Source organism: Mustelus asterias, chromosome 14 (assembly GCF_964213995.1).
Source record: "Mustelus asterias chromosome 14, sMusAst1.hap1.1, whole genome shotgun sequence".
Classification (NCBI taxonomy): domain Eukaryota; kingdom Metazoa; phylum Chordata; class Chondrichthyes; order Carcharhiniformes; family Triakidae; genus Mustelus; species Mustelus asterias.
The window spans coordinates 37960801-37987612 of NC_135814.1; the positions used below are offsets into that span (position 1 = coordinate 37960801).

General features: G+C 41.3%; 1 protein-coding gene across 7 annotated transcripts in view; it reads left to right on the top strand.

The window, feature by feature from the left end:
• The window catches only part of osbpl11 (oxysterol binding protein-like 11), a 98550-nt gene that overhangs the window by 53900 nt on the left and 17838 nt on the right, over nt 1-26812 (top strand). For 4 of the 7 annotated variants that reach the window (XR_013499520.1, XR_013499519.1, XM_078228187.1 and 1 more), the window contains 3 exons: nt 9805-9948; nt 15107-15596; nt 23882-24068. Coding sequence is in view for 4 of the 7 variants with exons in the window: in XM_078228187.1 (XP_078084313.1) it covers nt 9805-9948; nt 15107-15596; nt 23882-24068 (821 nt within the window). In the remaining 3 variants the exon portion in view is untranslated. Of the gene's footprint in view, nt 1-235; nt 380-9804; nt 9949-15106; nt 15597-23881; nt 24069-26812 lie in introns of all 7 variants that reach the window. The other 3 variants (XR_013499518.1, XM_078228185.1, XM_078228186.1) reach the window with 1 other exon arrangement.

The window sequence follows — 26812 nt, forward strand, 5'->3', positions numbered from 1 at the left end:
AAGAATTCTACACAGTGAAGTAATTCAGCAAGAGTACCAGGGTCAAATCTTCAAACAATCCAGTTTTTTCAAATTATTCATATCATATTTAATTACAGTAAAGGAAGGGCTAATGCTACATCTGTTGCTCTTTTCATCTTCACCCTATCTAAGATTAAATGGGATGATGGTTTTGTATGTGAATTAAAATCACAATAAAAATTTATACATTTTGAAATCCAATCTCTCCTTACAGAAATGCCCTTGCATACTTTTTCATCATTTTGAGGAGAAGTGGAGTGACCAATTGAATCTTGCTGAGCCAGGGTTACAGGAGAATGCATTAGGCAATAAGAAAGCTGTAACTTGTCCACTGGTACTTCCTTACAATTTTTCTAAGGTCTGTATTCTCAGGCATCTCCAGGTTATCTGTCTGAGCTCCTTGAGCTGTATCCTGTTGTGCTGGCTGCTTTTGTTGTTGTGTCCCACAAGGTGCTTCTATGCTGTAACTTCCCTGCCTTGTTCCTTCTACTTTTCAAATGTGCTAGTCTTGCACATCCCTAAATCCTCATTGTATTGAAATCAATATTCATTACATAGTCTTGTATTCTAACCTACTCTTCTCCAGTGCATCAAAACTGTGGAACTCCTTGCCTTCCCCCAGCTTTTCTCTTTCTTCTGTAATCTTCAGGTGGTAAAACACATTGCTAACATCACACAATCACTATTTTTTGACTTTCTTTGTTTTCTATTTTACTCTTTTATCTTCGTTTTTTTTCTCCAAGTTGAGAAACCATCTGTGGTAGTTTCTGCTGATGGCAAATCCAGAAAGTAGGGCACTTATTCAGGTCTTTATTAGTAAACCAACATTTTTCAACATTTTTAAAAACCTTTTAACCATGAAAAATACTAGAAGGCTTTCTTTCCCTTGTTACCAATTCAAAGATGTGGAGATACCGGCATTGGACTGGGGTAAGCACAGTAAGAAGTCTCACAACACCAGGTTAAAGTCCAACAGGTTTATTTGGCAGCACTAGCTTTCGGAGCCTCAAGTTCCTCCTTCAGGTGAGTGAGGACTTGTGTTCACAAACAGGGCATATATAGACACAAACTCAATTTACAAGATAATGGTTGGAATGCGAGTCTTTACAGGTAATCAAGATCAAGTCTTAAAGGTACAGACAATGTCAGTGGAGAGAGGGTTAAGCATAGGTTAAAGAGGTGTGTATTGTCTCCAGCCAGGACAGTTAGTGAGATTTTGCAAGCCCAGGCAAGTCGTGGGGGTTACAGATAGTGTGACATGAACCCAAGATCCCAGTTGAGGCCGTCCTCATGTGTGCGGAACTTGGCTATCAGTCTCTGCTCAGCGACTCTGCGTTGTGTGTCGTGAAAGCCACCTTGGAGAACGCTTACCCGAACAGATACTGATAGCCAAGTTCCGCACACGAGGACGGCCTCAACCGGGATCTTGGGTTCATGTCACACTATCTGTAACCCCCACGACTTGCCTGGGCTTGCAAAATCTCACTAACTGTCCTGTCTGGAGACAATACACATCTCTTTAACCTGTGCTTAACCCTCTCTCCACTCATATTGTCTGTATCTTTAAGACTTGATTACCTGTAAAGACTCGCATTCCAACCATTATTTTGTAAATTGAGTTTGTGTCTTTATATGCCCTGTTTGTGAACTGAAATCCCGCTCACCTGATGAAGGAGCAGCGCTCCGAAAGCTAGTGGCTTTTGCTACCAAATAAACCTGTTGGACTTTAACCTGGTGTTGTGAGACTTCTTACCAATTCAAAGAGACATAGAAACCCAGTTTCTAGAACTAAGAAACAGCATTGTGAACCATTGTGGATTATTCTCCATTTACAAGACTTTCATTGGAGCATTGGCATGTTAGAAAATGGTTTTCTTTATTAAACCTTGTGTAATTCCATGAAGGAACATTAATCTGTTCTGCAGTTTTAGTTTAGTTTATCATAGGCAATAATTAATGGAAAACTCCGTGCAAGGCAGAAAATAGTGAGATTTACTCTGACATCTTTCAGCCATTTAACTAAGTTATTAGTTATTAACTAAGTTTGACATCTTGGCTTTGTCAGACACATATTCTGAATAACTGGATAATTGCACTTGTGCTTTTTGCCTACTGCTTACTTTCACAAAGCTAGATGTTAATTTCAGCAATGTCAAGTTTCTTTGTCAAGAATTCTCATAATCTGGTGTCCTTTATATTGTGTATCCATCATCTCCTCCTATTGGGAGATAGTGGGGTAGTATTCCCTGAAGCTATTTTTGTGTACTTCCCTGGTACATTGCTCCAATCAAACTGCTTTGGAACATAGCAGAAATGATCAGCTGTATTCACCCTTCCTTCACCTTTCAAAATGCATTTTATGAAACTTGATAAAACATTTCCTCTGTTCTGAAGATGGCAAAGGTTTTCCCATATTTTATTATCCGTTTTGCATTTACTTGTAAACTGACTTATTTACAACATCCGTGAAACAGTAATGAGGGAATATGTAGTTAGTTCAGAAAAAGGAAACCAGTATCAGCGAATATTATGTCAAGTTAGATTGCTACAATCATGTTCTATAGTGGGTATATTTATGGTCGCTGACTTGCCGCAGAATAATGCTCTGCACTATTTATTTGATAGTATTCTGACAGCACATTTAATTGATGTTTCATCAATGGGCCCTATTTTACCATTTTGATTTAAAGTGCTGGGTGGACTTGAAACTGGGAGTGTTTCAGATCCGACTTTTAGACCCATTCTCAGGCACCTCCATATGCACTCTGCCTGCAAAAATATCAGCAATTCTGAATCGCGCTGCAGAAGCCTGTGGGTGGGGCTTAATGCACCCAAAATCCTGCAGCTCTGATCAGTGTTCCCAACTGCGCATGCGCAAAAAAAAATGATAGAATGCAGCTCCCCTCCACATCACTCCCGGGCTGGATAGTGCCTACCCCTGGCCCCCACAGACATTGCCTCCCCCCCTGCCCCCAACATTACTGACTCCTGTATCCCTCCACCACCCCACCACCCAGACTGATCGTGGGCCCCTCCCTTCCCACTCACTGTTCTCAGACAGAGTGGCAGCAGACCCCCCCCCCCCCCCCCATCCTCCTCCCACTGATCTCCGGCAGAGTGGCAGTGGACCCCCCCCCTTCCCTCTCCACTGATCTCGGGCAGAGTGGCAGCGGACCCCTTCCCCTCATTGATCTCAGGCACTTATCTCCTCACTAACTGGAGCGCTCGAATTGAATTTATGTGAACCATGTCTGTTTCGTGCCGATTCTGGATGGGTGAACGCGGTGGTAAAGGGGGAAATGCCGGTAAAGTTGGGCACGCAGCCCATTAAGTCATTTTAAATGCATGCAAATGCATTTAAATGGCCATTGCACCCGCTTCGGGCCCGGTCCCAATCGTGCCCATTTTTGGGCCTTGGTAAAGGGGAACCAGTGCGGAGGCAGGCGCGGATATCGCTACTCACCTCACGCCTGACTTTACCAAGTTTTCGCGCCTGAAAATGGGCGCAACTTGATGGTAAAATCGGGCCCAGTATGAGGTTTTAGGACAATTGGGTTGGATAGCTAATTAGCTTGGATAGTAAGTTGAATTTGAATTCTCAACTTGAAATTTTGGTTTGATTTATTTCCTTGACTTTGCATTCTATGTTTTGTTCCTTACGTTGACCTGGATCCGATTTTGTTGAGAATTAGAAATATCTTGTTATGCTTGATGATCCACACTGCAAAACACATTTTTCAAGATACATTCTTTCCTCTAAGCCCTTCATTTTTCTAGTGTCCCCCCACCCTCCCGCCACCATCTCCTTCCATCTGTATTTCAGCCACTTTACATTTACAGTTTTATTTATATAAAGCTAACTTTAAAACATGTACATGTGTTTTTAAATCAGAGGAGCCAGTGCAAGGTATCACACTCTCTTTTCATTTATTTTTAATTTTGTCAGGGATTTGGATTAGGTTACTGCTCCTCTCCACCATTTCCCCCACTCCAATGACAATCTGTGTTGGCTTACAAGCTCATGTTCCCATTTTCCTTCCCTGTGACTGACTAATGATGTCCATGCCTCTTTTTTATCTCTGATCTAAGATTATTAATTGCTGTGTATAACGATTGAATGGGAACCAATATTAATTTGAGTGTCATATTTCCTGCAAAATCAATGCAAGCTGAATTTTTGGTAAAAATAGCGTATTGTCAATGCAAGTTGGCATCCATCTACTTGCCTCACATAAGTCCCTGTTAAAGTTCATTTTGTCTCTTTCGCTACAGGCATTTGACTTGTGCAATTTTAGTTACTCGAGCTTTTTTGAGCTGCCATACAGGTTTACCAGAATATTTCTTTATAAATAGCTTTTATAATTATGCCCATGCCTTTTCATCATTTCGTAAAAATTGTCAAACAAAAAGAGGAGAGAAATTTAAATCAAGTTGGCTCTCACACACACACATCTGGATGTGCCCTCTTGAGTTGGAAAAACCTCAGGAAAGCATTTAAATGGAATTGCAAAAATACATGCAAAAGTTGCTGGTCTGAGATCTTCTGATTAATTTTTGTTTATTCTTTCACTGGTTGTGGGTGTCGCTGGCGAGGCCAGCAATTATTGCATATCTCTAATTGCCCTTGAGAAAGGGATGCAAAACATTGGAGAGTAGCAGCAGTCATAAACAGTTTGCATAATATTTAAACAGTGACAAAGGATAGAATTTAGCTTGGGACAGTATCCCTTTCTACCATTTGGCCTCCCATGTTATCAAGGCCCCAGTAGGATGGAAATTCCTCCCCCAAGCGCTGCTGGTCAATCTGAGGTTGGTAGCTCTCCATTACTGGCAGCATCACCAAGAATGGTAGCTGCTGCTTGCAGTGTTCTGAGCTCTTGACCAGCGATCATCACTGGATCCCTGGGATGGAGGTCTTGGGAAAGGTGTTCTTGACAAAGAGGGGCAGGGGCGTTGCAAGTATGGAGAGGGAGTGATTTTCAGTGCAATATCCCCACCACCTGGTCTCCCTGATGCTGGGTCACTCCATCAGGCATTGAGTGTATGTCAATAGGGAACTCCCTACCTCTGATAGGCTACTGGTAAACAAGGTTTACTGGGCAGCCTTTGGAAGGTATGGGCGATCCACACAAGTCCCCTTAAACCTCTGAGCCACCATTAAATCCTGGTAGACTCAGATAATTGGCTTTGAATGGCTCCGATGAACTCCATTAAATTCTGCTGAACATATTTTCCCAAATTTATGTTGTGCAATACCATATCAATATATGTAGAAATGTGCAGATCTTTTTTAAACTATATTCTTAAAAAATATCATGAGATGTGGGCGTCATTGCCTGGTCTAGCATTTATTGCCCATCTCTAATTGTCCTTGAGAAGATGCTGGTGAGCTCCTTTCTTGTATTGCTGCAGCCCATGTGATGTAGGTATACCTATACTGCTGTTGGGAATGGAGTTCCAGAATTTTGACCCAGCAACAGAAGGAACAACAATATAGTTTCAGATCAGGTTGGTATGTGATCTGCAGTATTAGTCTTCCCATGCATCTGCTGCCCTTATACTTCTAGATGGTAGAGGTCGCTGGTTTGGAAGGTGCTGTCAAAGGAGCCTTGGTGAGTTGCTTGTGGGGCATCTTGTATATGGTACACATTGCTGCCACTGTGCACCAGTGGTGGAGTGTCTGCTGCCTATATTCCACAAAATATTGCATGTTGGATTTCTTTGATCTGGTTCAATAATAACATATTTAACCGTATAAACTCAGTGTTAAATGAAAAATAAGTGAACTAAAAATTTAATGAAGAATCACTTTTACACTTATTGTGGATTAGCAGCGCTTGGGGCCAACACCTTTAAGTCCTCTGCCAAGTTATACAGTATCCTGACTTGGAAATAATATCCACCTTTTCTTCATTGTCAGAATTCTGGCACACCCTACCCAACAGCACTGTGCAATTACCACAGACTCACCATCACCTTTTCAAGCAATTGGGGATTGGCATTAAATGTTGACCTTGCCAGCCTCGCCCACATCACATGATAAATTTACATGTTAAAAAAATGTGCGACTTGCCTTAAAGATGAGATCACAGAGTACTTGGAAGTGCATGATAAAGTAGGACTGAGTCAGCGCGGCTTTGTCAAGGGGAGGTTATGTCTGACGAATCTGTTAGAGTTCTTTGAGGAGGCAACAAGGAAGTTAGATAAAGAGAGCCAGTGGACGTGATTTATTTAGATTTCCAGAAGACCTTTGACAAGGTGCCGCATAGGAGACTGTTAAATAAGTTAAGTGCCCATGGTGTTAAGGGTAAGATCCTGGCATGGATAGAGGATTGGTTGACTGGCAGAAGGCAGAGAGTGGGGTTAAAGGGGTCATTTTCAGGATGGCAGCTGGTGACTAGAGGTGTGCCGCAGGGGTCAGTGATAGGACCACAACTTTCCACAATATACATTAACGATTTGCAGAAAGGAACTGAAGGCGCTGTTGCTAAATTTGCAGATGACACAAAGATTTGTAGTGAGGAAGCAGAAGGGCTGCAGAAGGATTTGGACAGGTTAGGAGAGTGGGCAAAGAAGTGACAGATGGAATACAATGTGGAAAAGTTTGAGGTTATTCACATTAGAAGGAGGAATGGAGGCATAGACTATTTTCTAAATGGGAAAATGCTTAGGAAATCAGAAACACAAAGGGACTTGGGAGTCATTGTTCAAGATTCTCTTAAGGTTAACGTGCAGATTCAGTCGGCAATTAGGAAGGCAAATGCAATGTTAGCGTTCATGTCGAGAGGGCTAGAATACAAGAGCAGGGATGTACCTCTGAGGCTGTATAAGGCTCTGGTCAGACCCCATTTGGACTATTGTGAGCAGTTTTGGGCTCCATATATAAGGAAGGATGTGCTGACCTTGGAAAGGGTCCAGAAGTGGTTCACAAGAATGATCCCTGGAATGAAGAGCTTGTCGTATGAGGAACGGTTGAGGATTCTGGGTCTGTACTCGTTGGGGTTTGGAAGAATGAGGGGGGATTTTATTGAAACTTACAGGATACTGCGAAGCCTGGGTAGAGTGGATGTGGAGAGGATGTTTCCACTAGTAGGAAAAACTAGAACCAGAAGGCACAACCTCAGGCTGAAGGGATGATCCTTTAAAACAGAGATGAGGAGGAATTTCTTCAGCCAGAGAGTGGTGAATCTGTGGAACTCTTTGCCGCAGAAGGCTGTGGAGGCCAGATCATTGAGTGTCTTTAAGACAGAGATAGATAGGCTCTTGATTGATGAGGGGATCAGGGGTTATGGGGAAAAGGCAGGAGAATGGGGATGAGAAAAAAAATCAGCCATGATTGAATGGCAGAGCGGAGTCGATGAGCCGAGTGGCCTAATTCTGCTCCTATGTCTTGTGGTCTTATGGCCTTGCTAAACAGAAAGATGCATACATTTTGGAAAACCTAAACAATTACTTTTATTAAAATTCTGACATCTCTCAAATTGCTGCTGAGAACATTGAAACTTAAGAATGAACGGATTAGAGAAGGTGCCATCTATTTGTCCAATCCCAAAGTTGCTTTTCCACCAACTAAAAAAGCTGTTCAGCTCTTGAATGTACTAAAATCTGTTCACAGCTTCAGAGATAAAAGCAAAGTTTTGTGAATGATGAAAAGTTGAAATAGAAATGGAAAATACATTGAGCGGAATTTTCCCATTCCGCCCGCCACGGAATTCGTAGCAGGCTGGGGTGGACCATGCAAAGATCCGTTGACCTCGGGCGAGAATTTCCGCCCTTGGGGTGAGCATGGCTGGAAAATTCTGCCTATTATCTGAATGAAAAAAATATTGTTTCTGATGAGGGAGTCTTCGGAAATACTAATGTGTCTTTAGCAATCATTTGGTTGTGTAATGCTTTGGAATAGCCTGAGGATGTAAACAATGATATATAAATGCAGATATCTTTCTTTCCAACCCAGAATAAATTTAAAGTATATTTCTTGCATTTGTATTATTTCTTCTTCATACTCGGTATATGACCAACATATTGCAGTAGATGTCCACCTCTTGAACAATGAGATATATTTCAATTATTATCACTTGCAATTACTGATATTTATGTTGTAACCTAACACTTTCTTAGCTACTACAAAAGATATTCCAAACGTTCTGCTATCCACCTTTTAATATCAAATGTATTGGCATTTCTCATTTTGTCACAAATACTAACAAGTAGAATATTTGGATTTTCAAAATGTTAATGCACAAAATTAAAACTCATGAAATTAGGGTAATATATTGGAGGGAATGAATGATTGGTAAACAGACGGAAAACCAAGTGTAGAAATACACAGAGACCATGATTTTCACTCTCCAATTCTTGCCCCGGTGGGTTCTAAAATGGGGTGGGAGAAATGCGAAATTGCACAGATGGGGTTCTTTCTAGCATTCTGCCAACCCTGCGCTGGATTTTACACTAGGGTAGACCCCCCCTCAGAGGTAGTCCTGCCCTTTGCCAATCAATGTTTGTTACAGTGTGAAATGGCATCAGGTCTGCTGCAGTTGGCAGGGATGTGTTCTCCATCCACGGAGTGCCCACCATCTTGAAAATTCAGGCCAGGGAATTTTCCGGTTGGCAGGCTGTAACAAGTAGGACACTTAAGGGATCCACTTTTGAACCTCAGTTACTTGCAATCTATATCATTGATTTAGATAAGGGGACTGATTGTAATGTATCCAAATTTTCTGATGCGATAAAGTTAGTTAGGAAAATAGGCTATGAGGAGAGTGCAAAGAGACCTGGAGTATTGTTTGTAGGTTTGGTCTCCTTACCTAAGGAAGGATATACTTGACATTGAGGGAGTGCAGTGTGGGTTCACTGGACTAATTCTTGGAATGGAAGATTGTCCTGTGAAGAAAGATTGGGAAAATTAGGCCTGTATTTATTCCCTCGAATTTAGAAGAATGAGAAGTGATCTCATTGAAACATGAAATTCCTTAGGGTAGATGCTGAGAGCCTTTCCCATGATGGGGAGTCTAGAGCTTGGAGTCATAGTCTCAGGATACGGGGTTGATCATTTAGGACTTAGATTAGGAGAAATTACTTCACTCAAAGCTTTTAAAATCTTTTGAATTTTCCTGCCATGATGGCTTTCGATGCTCACTCAAGAGTATTTTGAAGACCAAAACTGGTAGATTTTTGGATACTAAAGGAACTGCCGGATATGTGAATGTTGCAGGATTGGAGAGTTGCAGTAGAAGATCAGTTATGATCTTATTGAATGGTGAAGAAGGCTCAGAAAACCAAATGATAATTGTATGTCAATTTGTTTGATTATTTAACTGATATAATATAAAGGACATTAATTGGGGTTTTACCCCCTGAACATGTATAAAGAGAGACTTGCTGAAACTCTGGGGTCTATACTTTTTAAATAAGTGTAAGATTGAGTCAATATTGGCTTCAGTATTATGCTCCACCAACTGGCTTTCGGGAATAGAACATTGCTGCTATTTCTTATGTTCTTATGATGCAAATTCATGATCACACTGTTTTGTGCCTTAATCATACATACTAAGAGGTATAAGTGCAATTCTTTTGGCATTTCTTTTATAGACTTCTAGATGAAATACTCCCAGAGCCTGTCATTAAAGATACAGAAGCTCGAACACTCGTTTATTTGATAAATTATTCATACTGGTGTATGAAAACTGTACACGTGACTCCTAAAGGATATGTCTAAAATCAAGCTATAAAAACAAATGACACTGATAATCATGTTTACCAACGTAATTTTGTCTTTAGGAGCCTGAGACAATAAATCCAGACGATGAGACGGAAGATACCTTTGAGAACAATGAAGAGGATGATGTTGGAGTTGTAGAAGAGCAGCGTAGTGTAATATTGCACTTACTGTCTCAGCTGAAGCTCGGTATGGATTTGACACGAGTAAGTGCATAGTATAAAAACTTGCAGTATGGTAAGCATAACAATTTGTAATATTATCATTAACATTTGTAATTGTTCTTTATTGGCTGTAAAAGCATTTTGAGACATCCAGTGATACTGTATAATAGTTGTATAATGATTTATAAATTAAGGCTAGACTTCTTTTTATCTTATTTCACGTAAATAATCATTAATAGAGATGTTTTTAGGTATGATTATTTTAGTACCTATCTGCCTAACCTGTTTTTTAAAAAAATCTTAGGAGTATCTATTTTCTTTTAAACAAAAGCTACAAAATTCCCAACTGCATCTTGATTTTTCTTGCTTTAGTTCCCTATGAATAGGAAGCAAAGATTTGTTTGCAGTTCCTCACCCTTCAACTGAGTGTGTTGGATGTTCTGATCACAAGAAGTGTTAAAGAGCCTGATGACATGTTAATAGCCATAGAATAATGGTTTAGAGAGCTTTCCAGGTCTAGCAGCACAACTATCGTACTTCCAATTTAAAGATCAAAATTACTGAGCTATCCTGGGTTATTTACCTGTGAATTAATTAACTACTGTTATTGTTACAATGCCAATGATTCTGAGCCCTGAATCACAGTTCGATTACACTAAAAGACTTTCTGTAAACATATCATTTATTTACAAGCTCTAGATGAGGAAGTTTAAAAAAATGAGGAAACTAAGGTGATGAAACTGTCATGCACCAGCAAGGTTGGGAAGGTCTGAAGAGAAGAATTAGTAGGTAGTGACTCGATCACTGGTGTTTATTAGAAAAGTAGTGAAGCCCAAACCTTCATTACAAGGGCTCAGGACAAGGGTGGAAGCAAGAGAGGGGATGAGAGACTGTGCTTGGGAGGAAAGCAGCTAGCAGGGATGCCACTTAGTGAATACTGCTGACTACATGAACTGAAGCCTGAATTTCAAACATCTGAGAACTGTAGGATCAAAGAAAAACTCGGGAATGAGAGGAGTTCTGTATATTTACGGTCAGAATAGGAGATGATGAAATAACTTTCATTTCAAACCAGTTGGATATAGAACAGTTGGAGCACCTAGGATGGAACTTGGAGCTGGGAAGAAACATTCAGGAGGACTGACCACTATCCTCCTCCTGCTGTTCGTACCATGTCTTAAGAGGGTGTTGGCGACTAGGGACTTGATACATGATTACGCTCAGCAAAGTATTAATGTGGTTTGCTGCTGCCTTCTGCTGTACGGCTTATTAGGAAAAACTCCCCCCTTGCCCCCTACCATCAAGCATATTGGAAGGATTTTCAGGCTGATAATCAATCTGTTTCCGCGGCCATCCAGTTTTGAAGTGGGACTTGAATCTGTAACTTTTAACCAAGAGATAGGGACACTACCACTGCATCACAAGACCTCCCATTCACCATTATAGTACCGCTAAAAGATGCAAAGGAGATTGCAAGGAGGGTAGACAAGAGAAAAATGGTCCTAACTGGGGTTTGGAGGTAAGAGATTTGAAGAGTTAACCAACCGAGATGTGAAAAACAATATTCCACTCCTGACAATTGTTGGGTTGAAAACAAGGCTGGCACTAAAGAAGAACCTTACCCACATTACTAGAGACAGACGAAAGAGTCCCAATTAAGTTCAGAAATGATGTCAACTAAAAAAATGCAAAGAGAAAAAAGATAAAAGTTAGAACTAAGGTAGCAGCTGTTGGTTGAAGTTATGAAATATACAAAAGTAGTTTTCTGAACAAGCAAAAGTAACCGAGTTCCCATTGATCTATTGACGGACATGGACGTGGTTCAAGGAAAATGCATTCCTCTTGCATTTCAAGAGGAATGAAAATTGTGTCTATTGAAGCTTCAAATAGTTCAAACAGATGTTCAAGCCAAGGCTCGAAACTTGATTTATGTTGTTTGTGTATGGATTTTTTCTCTTTACATGGTGACTTACACTATCTTGTTCACACACAAACCTCTATTCTGCAGGAGACATTTGAACTACAAACGCCATGCATGTGGAGAAACTAATCATATATTAGTTGAAGCTTGCAAGATCGGATAGGATTGTTGACTTGCTAAATGATTTCGAGTTTAATTTGGCTGATTTACTTTGAGAAGGAAAATATGTTTTAAAATTCATTTAAGAGTGTCGGCATCGCTGGCCAGACTAGCATTTATTGCCCATCAATCGTTGCCCCTGAGAAGGTGGTGGTGAGCTGGCTTCTTGAGCTGCTGCAGTCTCTGAGGTATAGGTGCACCCACAGTGCTGCTAGGGCGGGAGTTCCAGGATTTTAACCCAACAATGGTGATATATTTCCAAGTCAGGATGATGAGCCTCTTGGAAGGGAACTTCCAGGTAGTGGTGTTCCCAGGTATCTGCTGCTCTTGTCCTCCTTGATGGTAGTAGTTGTGGGTTTGGAAGATGCTGCCTAAAGAATCTTAGTGAGTTCCTGCAGTGCATCTTCTACACAGCTGTTACTGTTCGTCGGTGGTGGAGGGATTGAATGTTCAGGGTAGCAATCAAGCGGGCTGCTTTGTCCTGGATGGTATCAAGCTGCTTGAGTGTTTTTGGAGCTGTGCTCATCCAGGCAAGTGGAGAATATTCCATTGCATTCCTGACTTGTGCCTTGTAGATGGTGGACAGATTTTGAGATACTCACTGCAGGATTCCTAGACTTTGACTTGCTCTGGTAGCCGCAGTATTTATATGGCTAATCTGGTCAATGGTAACCTCCCCCAGAATGTCGATAGTGGGGGATTCAGTGATGCTTTTGCCATTGAATGTCAAGGGGCGATAGTAGATCCTCCCTTGTTGGAGATGGTCATTGCATGGCACTTATGTGGCGCGAATATTACTTGCCACTTTTCAGCCCAAACCTGGATATTGTCCAGGTCTTTTGCATTTGGCTATGGACTGTTTCAGTATCTGAGGAATTGCGGAAGGTACTAAACATTGTGCAGTCATCAGTGAACATCCCCACTTCTGACCTTATGATGGAAGGAAGGTCATTGATGAAGCAGCTGAAGATGGTTAGGCATACGACACTACCCTGAGAATCTGCTGCAATGATATCCTGGAGCTGAGATGATTGACCTCCAACCACCACAACCATCTTCCTTTGTGCCAAGTATGACTCCAACCGGCAGAGGGTTCCCCCCCCCCCCCATTTCCCGTTGACTCCAGTTTTGGTTGCGCTTCTTGTAGCCATACTCAGTCAAATGCTGCCAGATGTCAAAGTCAGGCTCTCTCACCTCACCTGGCATTCGGCTCTTTTGTCCATGTTTGAACCAAGGCTGTAATGAGGTCAGGAGCTGAGTGATTCTGGCGGAACCCAAACTGAACATCCATGAGCAGATTATTAGAACCATGGAATTCCTACAATGCAGAAAGAGGCCATCTGGCCCATCGATTCTGAACCGACTCTCCGAAAGAGCATCCCACCCAGGACGTCCCTCCACCCTTTCCCCATAACCCTACGTATTTACCATGGCTAATCCACCTAACCTACACATCTTTGGATACTAAGGGGCGATTTAGCATAGCCAATCTACCTAACTTGCACATCTTTGAACTGAGAGGAAATTGGAGACCCAGAGGAAATCCACGCAGACACGAGTAGAATGTGCAAACTCCACAAAGACAGACACACCCAAGGCCCTAATCGCACCCACTCCCTGGTGCTGAGGCAGCAGTGCTAACCATGGTGCTGTGAGGCAGCAGTGCTAACCATGGTGCTGTGAGGCAGCAGTGCTAGCCACTGTGCTGCCTGAGTAAGTGCTGCTTGATAATGTTATTGATGACCGTTTCCATCACTTAAATGATGACCGAGAGTAGACTGATGGGGCGGCAGTTGGCCAGGTTGGATCTGTCCTGTTTCCTTGACCAGGATGTGCCTGGTCAATTTTCCACATTCCTGGATGGATGCCAGTGTAGCAGTTGTACAGAAACAGCTTGGCTAGGAGCGCAGCAAGTTCTGGAGCTGGAGCACAAGTCTTCAGTACTATTGCCAAAGCCCGCAGCCTTCGCAGTGTCCAGTGCCTTCAGCTATTCCTTGATATTGGAGGCTGAAGACTGTCCTCTCTGATGGTGAGGACCTCCGGAGGAGCCAAGATGGATCATCCACTCAACACTTCTGGCTAATTGTTACAAATGCTTCAACCTTATCTTTTGCACTGATGTGCTGGTCTCCTTCATCATTGAGGATGGAGATATTTGTGGAACCTCCTCCCCCAGTGAGTTGTTTAACTGTCCATCACCTATCTTGACTTGATGTGGCAGGATGGCAGAGGTTAGATCTGATCCGTTAGTTGTGGAATTGCTTAGCTATGTCTGTTACTTGCTGCTTATGCTGTTTGGCATGCAAGTAGTCCTGTGTTGTAGCTTCGCCAGGTTGACAATTCATTTTTGGATCTTTGTTGTAAACTTTGCATCAATGAATTGAGTTGGGATAAAAAAGGAAGGAAGAATACATACGTAAAGCAAATTGTTTTTAAGTACAGCATACACTAGATTTAATACTTCACATTTGAAACAATGCATAAACTCTGCAGGCTGCAAAATAACAGTTTCATGGACATTTTGATCTATTGAATGTTTAACACATCATTAGCAAGGATTTTCCCTGGTATCGGCAAAGGCCAATATCGTTGAAGCCGCCAATGGTAATGGCAGCTTTCTCTGCCAGATAGTGCAGCACTTAGAACTAAATCTTGAAGGCACGAGTTCCACCATGTATCAGTGGCCTCTGATTCGCCCGCCCCGCCAGCTACTTAGAAACGCGAGGATTGGGGCACCATCTTTAAACCCACCCCAACGCAGAGCATGCAAACCAGTTTAACCTTGGATACAACCCCCCTCCCCCCCAACCAGATTGCTAGTGGGCACTGTCACTGTCAAGCGGCTGTGCCCAGGCATGACCCCCTCCCTCCCCCACCCGGAGCAACACACATCTGAGCTCTCCTGGGAAGTCTACTTGCAAGGTGCACACCTTCGGAGACCAGACATAATTTTGTGTAACTAACAAAGGCACTCAAGAATATGAAGAGTCAAGATGAGCCAAATGGTTTTCTTAATTATCCTATAGCGCCCTATTTGCTAATTACCATTTTGCAAAATTTCACTAGATTGAGGTTACATTAAGGGTGCATTTAAAATGTACTTTCCTGTATTTATCACAGGTGGTTCTTCCAACCTTCATACTGGAAAAACGTTCATTGCTGGAGATGTATGCAGATTTTATGTCCCATCCAGACCTCTTCATTGCTATCACAGATGGTGCTACCCCCGAAGAGAGGATGATCCGCTTTGTTGAGTATTACCTCACTTCATTCCATGAAGGCCGCAAAGGAGCCATTGCTAAGAAACCATACAATCCAATTATTGGTGAAACATTTCACTGTTCATGGAATGTACCAAAAAACACAAACAATACATCATCCAATACCTCATCACAGAGTTGTCAGCAGAAGACACAGTGTTCTGATGGGACAGAGGGAAGTGGCCAATCAGACTATCATTTAAGATTTGTGGCAGAGCAGGTATCCCATCATCCACCTGTTTCAGGATTTTATGTAGAGTGTGAAGAGAAAAACATGTGTGCAAATACACATGTATGGACCAAAAGCAAGTTTATGGGCATGTCCATTGGAGTTGTAATGATTGGAGAAGGTAAGGATGCCATTGCTTCTGACTTGAAGAATGAGAGAAATAGGTGATGTTTGGAAATGTGTATGTTATCTTATTACAGTTAAAATCCACAGGATTGAAATGTGACCAGAGTGGGTCCAATTTGAAACAACAAATTTACAATAATTGGATTGTGAACTTAAAAAGCAAATAAGGGTTTAAGGTTCATGAGTAGTATTAATAGCTGACACCAATGAAATTGTCATATGGGATATATGCACAATATAGTATTTGATCAGAAGTTGACGTTAGCTCACCATGATGAACCTTGATGGCATGTTTTGCTCCAAGGAGTGGCATAATGTAGATTGGCATCTATAAATTTGTCAGAGAAGTCCAAGGAAACAATGTGACTGGTCACGATTTTTTGAATGGTCTTCTCTCTTTATTAGGAGTAGTACAAAAGAAGTTTCAGTTACAATGACAATCGATGAACAAAATTGTGAGGAAGAATGTCATCAAACAATGATCTGTTGCTTTTGTGGACAGCGACAGATTCTTTGTCCGAACTATTGTCTGTAACTTATTGAAGCACCTAGGAAATGGTACAGGAGCAGCAGAGTCTCTTTGGAATAGTATTAACATTGGTGAAAAGATCCAAAGAAAAATACATTTTATTTGTTTAAGTAATCCAGTGAGTCCATTGGGGCTATTATTCCCTGGGTCAAAACATTTGGCTTCCTTTCAATTATGTGTTCAAGGAATTAGGGTTGTAACTTGATTTGGAACACAACAATTATCTAAATCGAAAATGTGAATACTACCCAAAAGCTTTAAACTAAACCTTCTATAAATGGGAGAAATCTGGCAACTTCAGATTTTAAGTGTTGCATTACCCAAGTCACAGGTTTTTGTTTGACTTCTGAGCAAGATATATATGGTTTAAAAGCTCCATGAGCTGTATAGATTTAGTTTAACATACATGAATATTTTTGTTTGAAATATTAGGTTCCTGATCAGCATAGATAACAAGCAATGAAACTGAAAAGTGATTGTCAATTGAACTTTATGGATTGATGGACAGATCACACTACAATATTCTGGTGAATCAAAACGTCTGGCGTGTTTCTGATTTAATGCTGTCCTGACATAGGAAATGCAGATATTGCCAATCAATTCATTATGCCTTCTCTTCCCATATCAGGAAGTCATTAATGACCATTCCCCTACTCTCATCTTCAAACTTTACAAGTTTCATACATTTGCTAATGTGGATACCAGTAAATTACTTAAGAGGGTCATAGTTTCATTTTGAAGTTTAGTTGGTTTTAAACCACTTGAGGTTTGCTATTATAGTTTGTGGTTTTGGTTGAATTTTTTGATTACCTTGTAACTTGCTTTTCTTTATCTAAAACTGGTTTCTTTTATATTGTGTTTTCTCAAAAAAGGTTGAGTCTACAGTATTTTGCCTGTTTAGTTGTTCAAGGTGAATCTCCATTGTGTTGTGTGTGTATATATCTGTTTAATATAAATGTAAATGTTTGGACTAGAGATGTAATTTTGATTCGGTTATTATGAGCTTTGCATTTTCAAGTTTATTAGATTCACATAGTTTTCATTTCCATTTCCTTCATTTCAGCATCCTTTACATTCTGTAGGATCAGCCAAGTTGTCATTGAGAAAAATCATAAGGATCAACTTCTTTAAGATATGTTTGTATATTACAAGTGTGACTGTGCTATGTAAATAAGCCTCCCTGAGATGGTGTTCAGTTCTATTCACTACAGTCCAACAGAGTGATTTCTGCATTCAGAGTTTTCATATTATGTAACTGCTTGAAAAAGCAAATCAGCATTGCACTTTCATCTACTCCGTTTACAAAAGAGATGTAATTTCTTCAGACAATAATCCATTTTTGGGATTTGAGCACTGTGTGAATTCCACAGTTACTGTTGAGATTGGTGAATTTTGCCGTTGTTGGCATTTAATCTGTTCTAACAGGCTGTGCCTGGAGTTTGCTGCCTTTACTGCATGACAAACTGCAGGTGCAAAGAAGATCCCTGAGAGGGTTTACCAAAAGAGCCAACTCTGAGTCTTCACCCAAGGGAATGAGGACGATGGTATGGAATTCAGGGAGAGAGACTGTGAGGTTCTTGAGCAAATTGACATGGGGGAGGACAAGGTATTGGAGGTGTTGGCAGCCTTAAAAGTAGATAAATCTCTAGGTACACGTTAATTGTGCCTAGCCTAGGTTGCTGTGGAGGCAAGGGAGGAGATTTCGGGGGCTCTGACCCAAATTTTCAATTCCTTTCTGGTTATGGGGGAGATGTCAGACGACTGGAGAACAGATAACGTGATTTTACTATTTAAGAAGGGTTGTAGATAAACCAGGGAGCTGCAAACCAATGAGTCTCATGTCAGTGGTAGGGAAACTGCTGGAGAAACCTCTGAACATGAGCATCTATCTCCACTTGGAGAGGCAAAGCTTGATCAGAGATAGTCAGGATGGCTTCGTCAGAGGGAGGTCATGCCTAACAAATTTGATTGAACTTTTTGAGGAGGTGACTAGATGTGTAGATGAGGGTAGTCGATGTAGTTCATATGGATTTCAGCAAAGCCTTTGACATGGTCCCACATGGAGACTTGTAAAGAAGGTAAATTCACATGGGATACAGGTAATTTGCTAAAGTGGATTCAAAATTGGCTCAGTTGTAGGAGACAGAGATTGATGACAGAGGCTGCTTTAGTGACTGGAAGCGAGTGTCCAGTGGCATTCCACAGAGATCTGTGTTGGGCCCCCTATTATTTGTCATTTATATAAATGATGTTGATAACTAGGATTAGTAAGTTTGCAGATGGCACAAAGATTGGACGGGTGGTTAACAGTGAGGCGGAGTGTCTTGGGCTACAAGAAGATATAGACGGAATGGTCAAATGGGTAGATAAGTAGCAGATGGAATTTAACCCTGAAAAGTGTGAGGTGATACACTTTGGAAGGAGTAATTTGACAAGAAAGTACTCAGAATGTAGGTCACTAAGAGGTTTTGTGGAACAAAGGGACCTTGGTGTGTTTGTCTACAGATCTCTGAAAGCAGAAGGGCATGTTAGTAGGATGGTGAAAAAGGCATATGGGATACTTGTCTCTATCAACCGAGGCATAGATTACAAAAGCAGGGAAGTCATGTTGGAATTGTATGGAACTTTGGTGAGGGCACAGCTAGGAGTACTGTGTGCAGTTCTGGTTGCCACATTATCGGAAGGATGTGATTGCACGCAGAGGAGGTTCACCAGGATGCTGCCTAGGATGGCACATTTAAGTTATGAAGAGAGGTTGCGTAGACTTGGGTTGTTTTTGTTGGAGCAGAGAAGACTCGGAGGCAACCTGATCGAGGGTAAACAAGATTCTGAGAGACATGGACAGAGTGGATGAGGAGCAGTTGTTCCCCTTAGTTGAAGGGTCAGTTATGAGGGGACATAGGTTCAAGGTGAGGGGCAGGAGGTTTAGGGGGGGATGTGAGGAAAAGCTTTTTTACCCAGAGAGTGGTGATGGTCTGGAATGCGCTGCCTGGGAGGGTGGTGCAGGCGAGTTGTCTCACATCCTTTAAAAAGTATCTGGATGAGCGCTTGGCACATCATAACATTCAGGGCTATGGGCCAAGTGCTGGCAGTTGGGATTAGATGGGAGTTCAGCTATTTCTAATGTGTCGGTGCGGACTCAATAGACCGAAGGGAGTCTTCTGTGCTGTATGGTACTATGATTCTATGAGACTTGATGTAGCCAATGAAATGATTTGGTGGTGTAACTGAGAAGCAATACCTGAGAGGTTTGTCTTCCCAGCGTATCAGCATTGTGTAATTGTTTTTCACATTTGCTGTTTGATATTGCCACTTGCTGCAATAGCACGTTATGAGCAATCACCAAGGCAAATTACTATCGGGTCAGCTTTTGCAATTATCTCTAGGATACTATAGGTCTTTGGTTATTCACTTTGGAAGAAATAATAGCAAATTGGATTATTATCTAAATGGAAAAAAATTACAACATGCTGCTGTGCAAAGGGACCTGGGGGTCCTTGTGCATGAGACGCAAAAACCCAGTCTGCAGGTACAACAGGTGATCAAGAAGGCAAATGGGATGTTGGCCTATATCGCAAGTGGGATAGAATATAAAAGCAGAGATGTCTTGCTGCATCTGTACAGGCCATTGGTGAGGCCACAGCTGGAATACTGTGTGCAGTATTGGTCCCCTTATTTGCGGAAGGATATATTGGCCTTGGAGGGAGTGCAGAGAAGGTTCACCAGGTTGATACCAGAGATGAGGGGTGTTGATTATGAGGAGAGACTGAGCAGATTGGGTTTGTACTCGTTGGAATTTAGAAGGCTGAGGGGGGATCTTATAGAGACCTATAAGATAATAAAGGGGCTGGATAGGGTAGAGGTGGAGAGATTCTTTCCACTTAGAAAGGAAACTAGAACAAGTGGGGACAGCCTCAAAATAAAGTGTGGTCAGTTTAGGACAGAGTTGAGGAGGAACTTCTTCTCTGAGGGTGGTGAATCTCTGGAATTCTCTGCCCACTGAAGTGGTGGAGGCTACCTCATTGAATATGTTTAAATCACGGATAGATGGATTCCTGATCGGTAAGGGAATTAGGGGTTATAGGGATCAGGTGGGTAAGTGGAACTGATCCACTTCAGATCAGCCATGATCTTATTGAATGGCGGGGCAGGCTCGAGGGGCTAGATGGCCTACTCCTGCTCCTCTTATGTTCTTGTGCATCTTTTGGTTTTGGTTGGGCGTTGAGATTCTTCCCACAAGTCTCTCCGTTATCTTAAAATGGCAATTAATTCATCTGCTAAGGCATTGTTATCGGTATGATTGTACCCTGAAGTCAAAATATTGGGATGCTGGAACATTCCTAGATGTTTTAAGGTTTAAAATTTATTTATTAGTGTCACAAGTAGGCTTACGTTAACACTGCAGTGAAGTTACTGTGACACCCCTGTATTGTGCCACTACTTCACTTTTTGCAGAGACATTTCTTTTCCATTCTTCTTGTAGACTGTTAGGGGTAGTGGAGAAAAAACTGGCTCAATAAATACATGAGGTTCAAAATAAACCATATATACAGAGGTTTTACAAGCCTCTTTAGATTGTGCATATTACAACATCAATCAATCCTGCTCTAATCTGTTGGGTGCAATTCCAGCTTGTGAAGGGATCCTCTTAAGGACAAAAATTCCATGTTACTGCATACTATGAGCATCACTGTATCAGTAGTAACTAGCCACCACACTTACTGGCACATTTCTTTCACCAAAGATCATCAGAAATCTTGTGTGTATGCATTTCTGCATTTTTAAAAAAAGTTTATTTATTAATCACAAATAAGGCTTACATTAACACTGCAATGAAGTTACTGTGAAATTCCCCTAGTCGCCACAGTCCGGCGCCTGTTCGGGTCAATGCACCTAACCAGCACGTCTTTCAGAATGTGGGAGCAAACTGGAGCACCCGGAGGAAACCCACGCAGACACGAGGAGAATGTGCAAACTCCCCACAGTGACCCAAGCCGGGAATCAAACCCGGGTCTCTGTGGCGCTGTGAGGCAGCAGTGCTTACCAGTGTGCCGCATATGTTGCTTGTAGCAATGTTTGATTTGGATGGGGTCCTGCTGGCGTGTTATAATTGCTACCAGGTGAACGTCAAGACTAATGACTACTTATGGGCTGCAGGTCATCATGCCCAAAGACCTTGGCTAAGTCTTTGAATTTCTGAATCAGGAATTCCATTATTACTTCCATCAACGTCCTTCAGAATTATGCCATTTTGACAGGCAGGGCACCACTGAGAATCGTACAGTTCTTACAGTACACCTCTTCTGTCACAGACTAGTGAAGAGCTATTACCTCAAATATGTGAGTTAGGTAAACAGTAATGGAGCTTGCTCCTTCCCTAGATTTGTGGAAATGACCATTCAGACAATTTGCCAAATCCAGCTTTTGGAAATACTGAAATTTTGCCAAACTGTGGTGCCACGGAGGAGCCTGAATGTAGAAGGAAGTCTTTAAGGGGGAGGTTGGACATGAGGTTTGCTTAGGTGAGGAGCTATCAATTCATAACTTGTAGCTGTATTACAGTTTTTCAAGAATTGTAATTGTTGAAGGTTAGAAAGGAGACAAACACCAACACGCAGACAAACAGCTGCAAAAGTGTTATGCAGCCTTGCAACTTTGGCTCTGAGTACCTTCATTGCCTGCTGAATATAATTTTGAAGCTAATTTCTATTAGCTTGAGTAGATATCTTAACACCCTTGTATATATTTAAGAGACATGGTCATATAATCCAACTCTCAGAAGCTCATTTGGCCTTTCTGTTTAGTTTGCAAAAACCTGTGTATGCATCTTTCAAAATTTTGCTATAATTTATTAATACACGCAAAGCTGCAATCTTAATAACACTGACCATGTCTGACCAAATCATTGAAGGCCATACACCACTGATTGATTTTGTCCTTATTTTGTAAGGTGCGATCACCATATCATCATTCCCAATTCGTGCCATCAGAATTTAATTTTCTGCAGGAAATGCTGTTCTTTCTAATTACCTCCACAAAGATAGGCTTGGTTGTAGATTCAAATACTTAGGTGCTAAATGGACATTTGCTTTCATGTAGATAGAACCAAGTCAATTTGATGGCCTTCTTGTATCTTGTAGAATGCAGATCTCAAAGGAAAAACTGTAGCCTATGATTTTATCCTGTTATCAATTTCAGGCAGGAAACCTTTCAGGAAATGATATTCCAATACTTTTTGTGCTACATTTTGAGCCAACTATATTTATACTTTAAAACGTCACATTAGACAGTATCTGCAGTGTTGCATCTGCAAATAGTCCATTTACCAAAATTGGTTGGACTTAACCTGGAATTACGGATGATATTTTAATTTGGAAAACCTGTGCTAAATACACATATTTAGTGCCCGGCCTATTAGGTAGTATTACTGGATTAAGCTCCTATGGTATGTGGCGGATGTTAGAAGGAATATCTACCAGCGAGGTTAGCTTTCATTCTTTGTAGTTTCCTCCACGTACCAAGGATCAGCTGATTCAAATCCTCCATTCCCATTTCCTTGAATGGTATTAAAATCCATGTGTACAGCTAAATGTATGTCTGTGTTTACAATTTCTTTGTTCTGCTCCCTCTGGTTAAGAGCTACAAAGTAGCCCAGGGAGATGCCTTTATATGGCAAGAAGGGAAGATCACATGATGTCAAACTATCTTAAAGGGTCCTTGTGATTTTCCCTGTTGACAACCTGGGCTGATCCTGCGGTATGTGGAGGATGCATCCTTTTGAAGAATGAAGAATGTCATTCAAGGTAGGGAATTGATTTTAATTCAGTCATTATCCAGTAATTTGTATTTAGAATGCTCTTCCCCCTTCTCAAGGCAGTGACTCATACTGGTTCCAATAATGTAAACAACCCAGTATGTTTCTTGATTTTAGGTATGAACTTAGGCCATGACTACTGTGGTGACACAAATTCAGTCTGGGCCTTTTCTCAGTCAGGATCCAAATAATCACAGTTGTTCGTGAGGGACTATTAAGAGGACGAATTATGATGACCTTTGTTATACCTCCAATCCTTGCAACTAGTTTGGAAATGCTGTAAAACATTATAGTGCAAGTTTCCTTCTTGATTCCATTCCCCACCCCAAAGAAACTGAGACTTGGCAACAGTATAGATCAGGGGGCGAATCAGGGACTTTCCTGTGTGACTCTATATGAAGCGTAAAGTGTGTAAACCCTCCCTCAGAGTATTTGGAGAACTGTTTATTCGATAATTAAAATTTGGACTCCGGATACAAAATGATCTTCGTTTAATGGAATATGTTTGTGTTTTCCAGCAGCCACTTTTCCAAATACTGCATTGGAAATTATTGTTATGACTTGTGCATTTAAAATTCTCATGATACCCTATATGAAAAGATTAGATCATTAAACTCAATATATGGAAATTTGTGTGTGTAATAGTTCTGAAAATAGTTGTCCTCACTTTCCCTATAAATATATAAAACAAGATGGACCAAATACGCAACATGCTTTTTACAGGTTACTTTACAGATTGATAATATTGATTCATAACAATCAAATTGCTAATGATACAAGGTTTTGAACTTGCATTTAAGGTATAAGCCATTTAAGGCTACAGACCATTGGCAATTTAATTGTATGCTATCTAATTTAACAAAATGCACTGTCGTAGCAGTTCTTTTCAGATGATGCAAATGAAAATGCTGTAAATGAATATCTTTTTGCCATTTAGGTCTATTGTGTCTTTTGGAACATGGAGAGGAGTACACATTTACCCTTCCTTGTGCGTATGCTCGTTCCATTTTGACAGTTCCTTGGGTAGAACTCGGAGGAAAAGTTAACGTCAACTGTGCAAAGACCGGTTACTCAGCAGCTATAACATTTCACACAAAGCCATTTTATGGTGGCAAACTTCACAGGTACAGTTACATAAATAATCTTACAGTAACATTTGCACTTTTAGAAATGTACAGAATTTTAAAAGCTTTCTTGTAATTATAAAGAAAATCGCACAGCAGATGAAAGCACGTTGAAATACGAAGTAGAAATCTTCTGTAATCAAGTGAATGGTCAGGAATATACAATTTTTAAAAAATGATGTCGACTTTTTTCAAACAATACAGACAGTGGCATGATGGCACAGTGGTTAGCACTGCTGCCTCACAACCCCAGGGACCAGGTTCAATTCTGGCCTCGGGTGACCGTCCGTGTGGAGTTTGCACGTTCTCCCCGTGTCTGTGTGGGTTTCCTCTGGGTGCTCCGGTTTCTTCTCTCTGTCCAATGATGTGCAGGTTAGGTGGATTTGCCATGCCAAATTGCCCCTCAGTGTCCCAAAATGTGTGGGTTCATTTTGGGATAATAGTTAAAATTTCTGAAATGTCTATTCTGTGATTGCAGCACTAATAACAGTTTGCATTTAACATGGTAAAGCATCCCAATGTGGTTTATAGAGGATGGAACAGATGCCAAACTATAATGGGGAAGGAACAGCACTCCGAAAGCTCGTGATACCAAATAAACCTGTTGGACTTTAACCTAGTGTTGTGAGACTTCTTACTGTGCCCACCCCAGTCGAACGCTGGAATCTCCACACCATATAATGGGGAAGATGAGGTGAATGCTTGGTTGAAGACATGGGCTTTAATAAAACAAAGCCAAAATGATTTCGAGAAAAGAGGTTTCAAAAGGGAGTTTCAAAGAATAGACACATGACACTCAGGCTCTGCTACCAGGGCAGGATTTTAGGAGAGAGGTTGCACAGAAGGCCAGAGTGGGAGGGCCAAAGAAGATGCAAGGCTCTAGGAGGTTGCAGAGAAAAGATGGAGAGTATATGGAGTCATTTAAAGAAGAGAGCTAGAGTTGTAAATTCTATGAATTGGGGATTAGGAACTCTATGTAAGTGAGCGAGAATGGGGAAGATAAGTGAGTCAATAAGTGAGTCGGGCAGGTTGAAGGCAACAGAATTTGATATGCGTTAGAAGTTATGGAGGGTGAATAATTGGAGACAGGCAAGCAGGGTGTTGAAAGAGAGTCTGGAGGTGATGCATGGTTAAAGGATTCAGTGAAGGTGTGTTCTGAAGTGGAGTAATTGATCTGATGAGTAATACGTTTTAGGGTGTGAAGCTCAACTCTGCATCTGATGGGTTGCTAAGCAGCTTGGGCAGGCAGTTGAAGTCAGTGATAAGGAAATAAAGTTTATGATAGGGGTTGAAACTCAAGGCTTTAGTCTTGCCAGAGATGAGTTGGAATTCTTTTGATTAATTCACAACTTGATGTCAGACAGACAGGAGTCTGATACCATAGATATGATGGAATAAAAGTGATGGAATGATAAAACGTTTTCCAGTACACATGAATATTGACCCTCTCTCTTCAGAGGTTGTTAGTGTGAGTCACATGTAGGTGACAAAGCAAGAAGGTTATGTTTCCTTTGATTCATTCAAGGGATGTGGGTGCTGCTGGCTAGGTCAACAATCATTGCCTGTCCCTAATTGCCCTTGAGAAGGTGTTGGCGAACTGCCTTCTTGAACCAGTGCAGTCCATGTGATGTAGGTACACCCACATTGCTGTGAGGGAGGGAATTCCAGGATTTTGATCCAGTCACAATGAAAGAATAGTGATATATTTCCAAGGCAGGATAGTGAGAGGCTTGGAAGGGAACTTAACAGGTGGTGGTGTTCCCAGGTATGCCCTTGTCCTCCTAGATGGTAGTGGTCGTGGGTTTGGAAGGTGCCATTAAAGGAGCCTTAAAGGAGTTACTTCAGCACACCGTGCAAATGGTTAAGAGTATAGGAGAAGGCCAGTCAATCTACCATGTCCATTTTCTTGATGAGCAGCTCGGCTAGTCCCCCGTCTTTCTCCCCTGGCCCTGCAAATCTTTTCTGTTCAGATAATTTTCCAATTCCCTTTTGAATCTGTCTTCACCACACTCTTGGGCAATGAATGCCAGATCTTAGACGAGTTGTTCCTCGTCGCCTTTGGTTCTTTTGTCATTCATCTTAAATAATGTTGTCTATTTATCGGCCCTTCTGCCAATGGGAACAGTTTATCTCTATCCAGTGATGATGATTTTGAACACCTTTCTAAAGTTTCGCTCAGTTGACTGGACAGCTGGTTTGTGATGCAGAGTGAAGCCAAAAGCACAGGCTCAATTCCCATACTGGCTGAGATTATTCATGAAGGCCTTCCTTCTCAATCTTGTCCCTTGCCTGAGCTGTGGGGATCCTCAGGTTAAATCACCACCAGTCAGTTCTCCCCCTCAAACTTTAAAAACAGCCAACTTTTCTAATGCCTCCACAATTTTTTAGCTCTAACTACCTCAACTCTTCAACTATCTACTGTTTCATTATGACTTGGGCAGCATCATCTTCCTCAGTAAAAAGAGATGCAAAATATTCAATGAGTACTGCAGCCATGCTGCTTGTATCCATATATAAATCCCTTTTTGGTCCCTAAATGTCCCCATTCCTCCTTTTGCTATCATTATATTATTCATGCTCTATAAAATACTTTTTAATTCCTCTTCTGTTAGCTGCCAGTCACTTATCATATCTTCGCTTTGATTCTGTTATTTTATTTATTTTTTTTACTTCCCTTCTAAATTTCCTTTACTCAGCCTGGTCCTCATGTGTATATCAACCTGAAATGTATCATGTGCACCCTT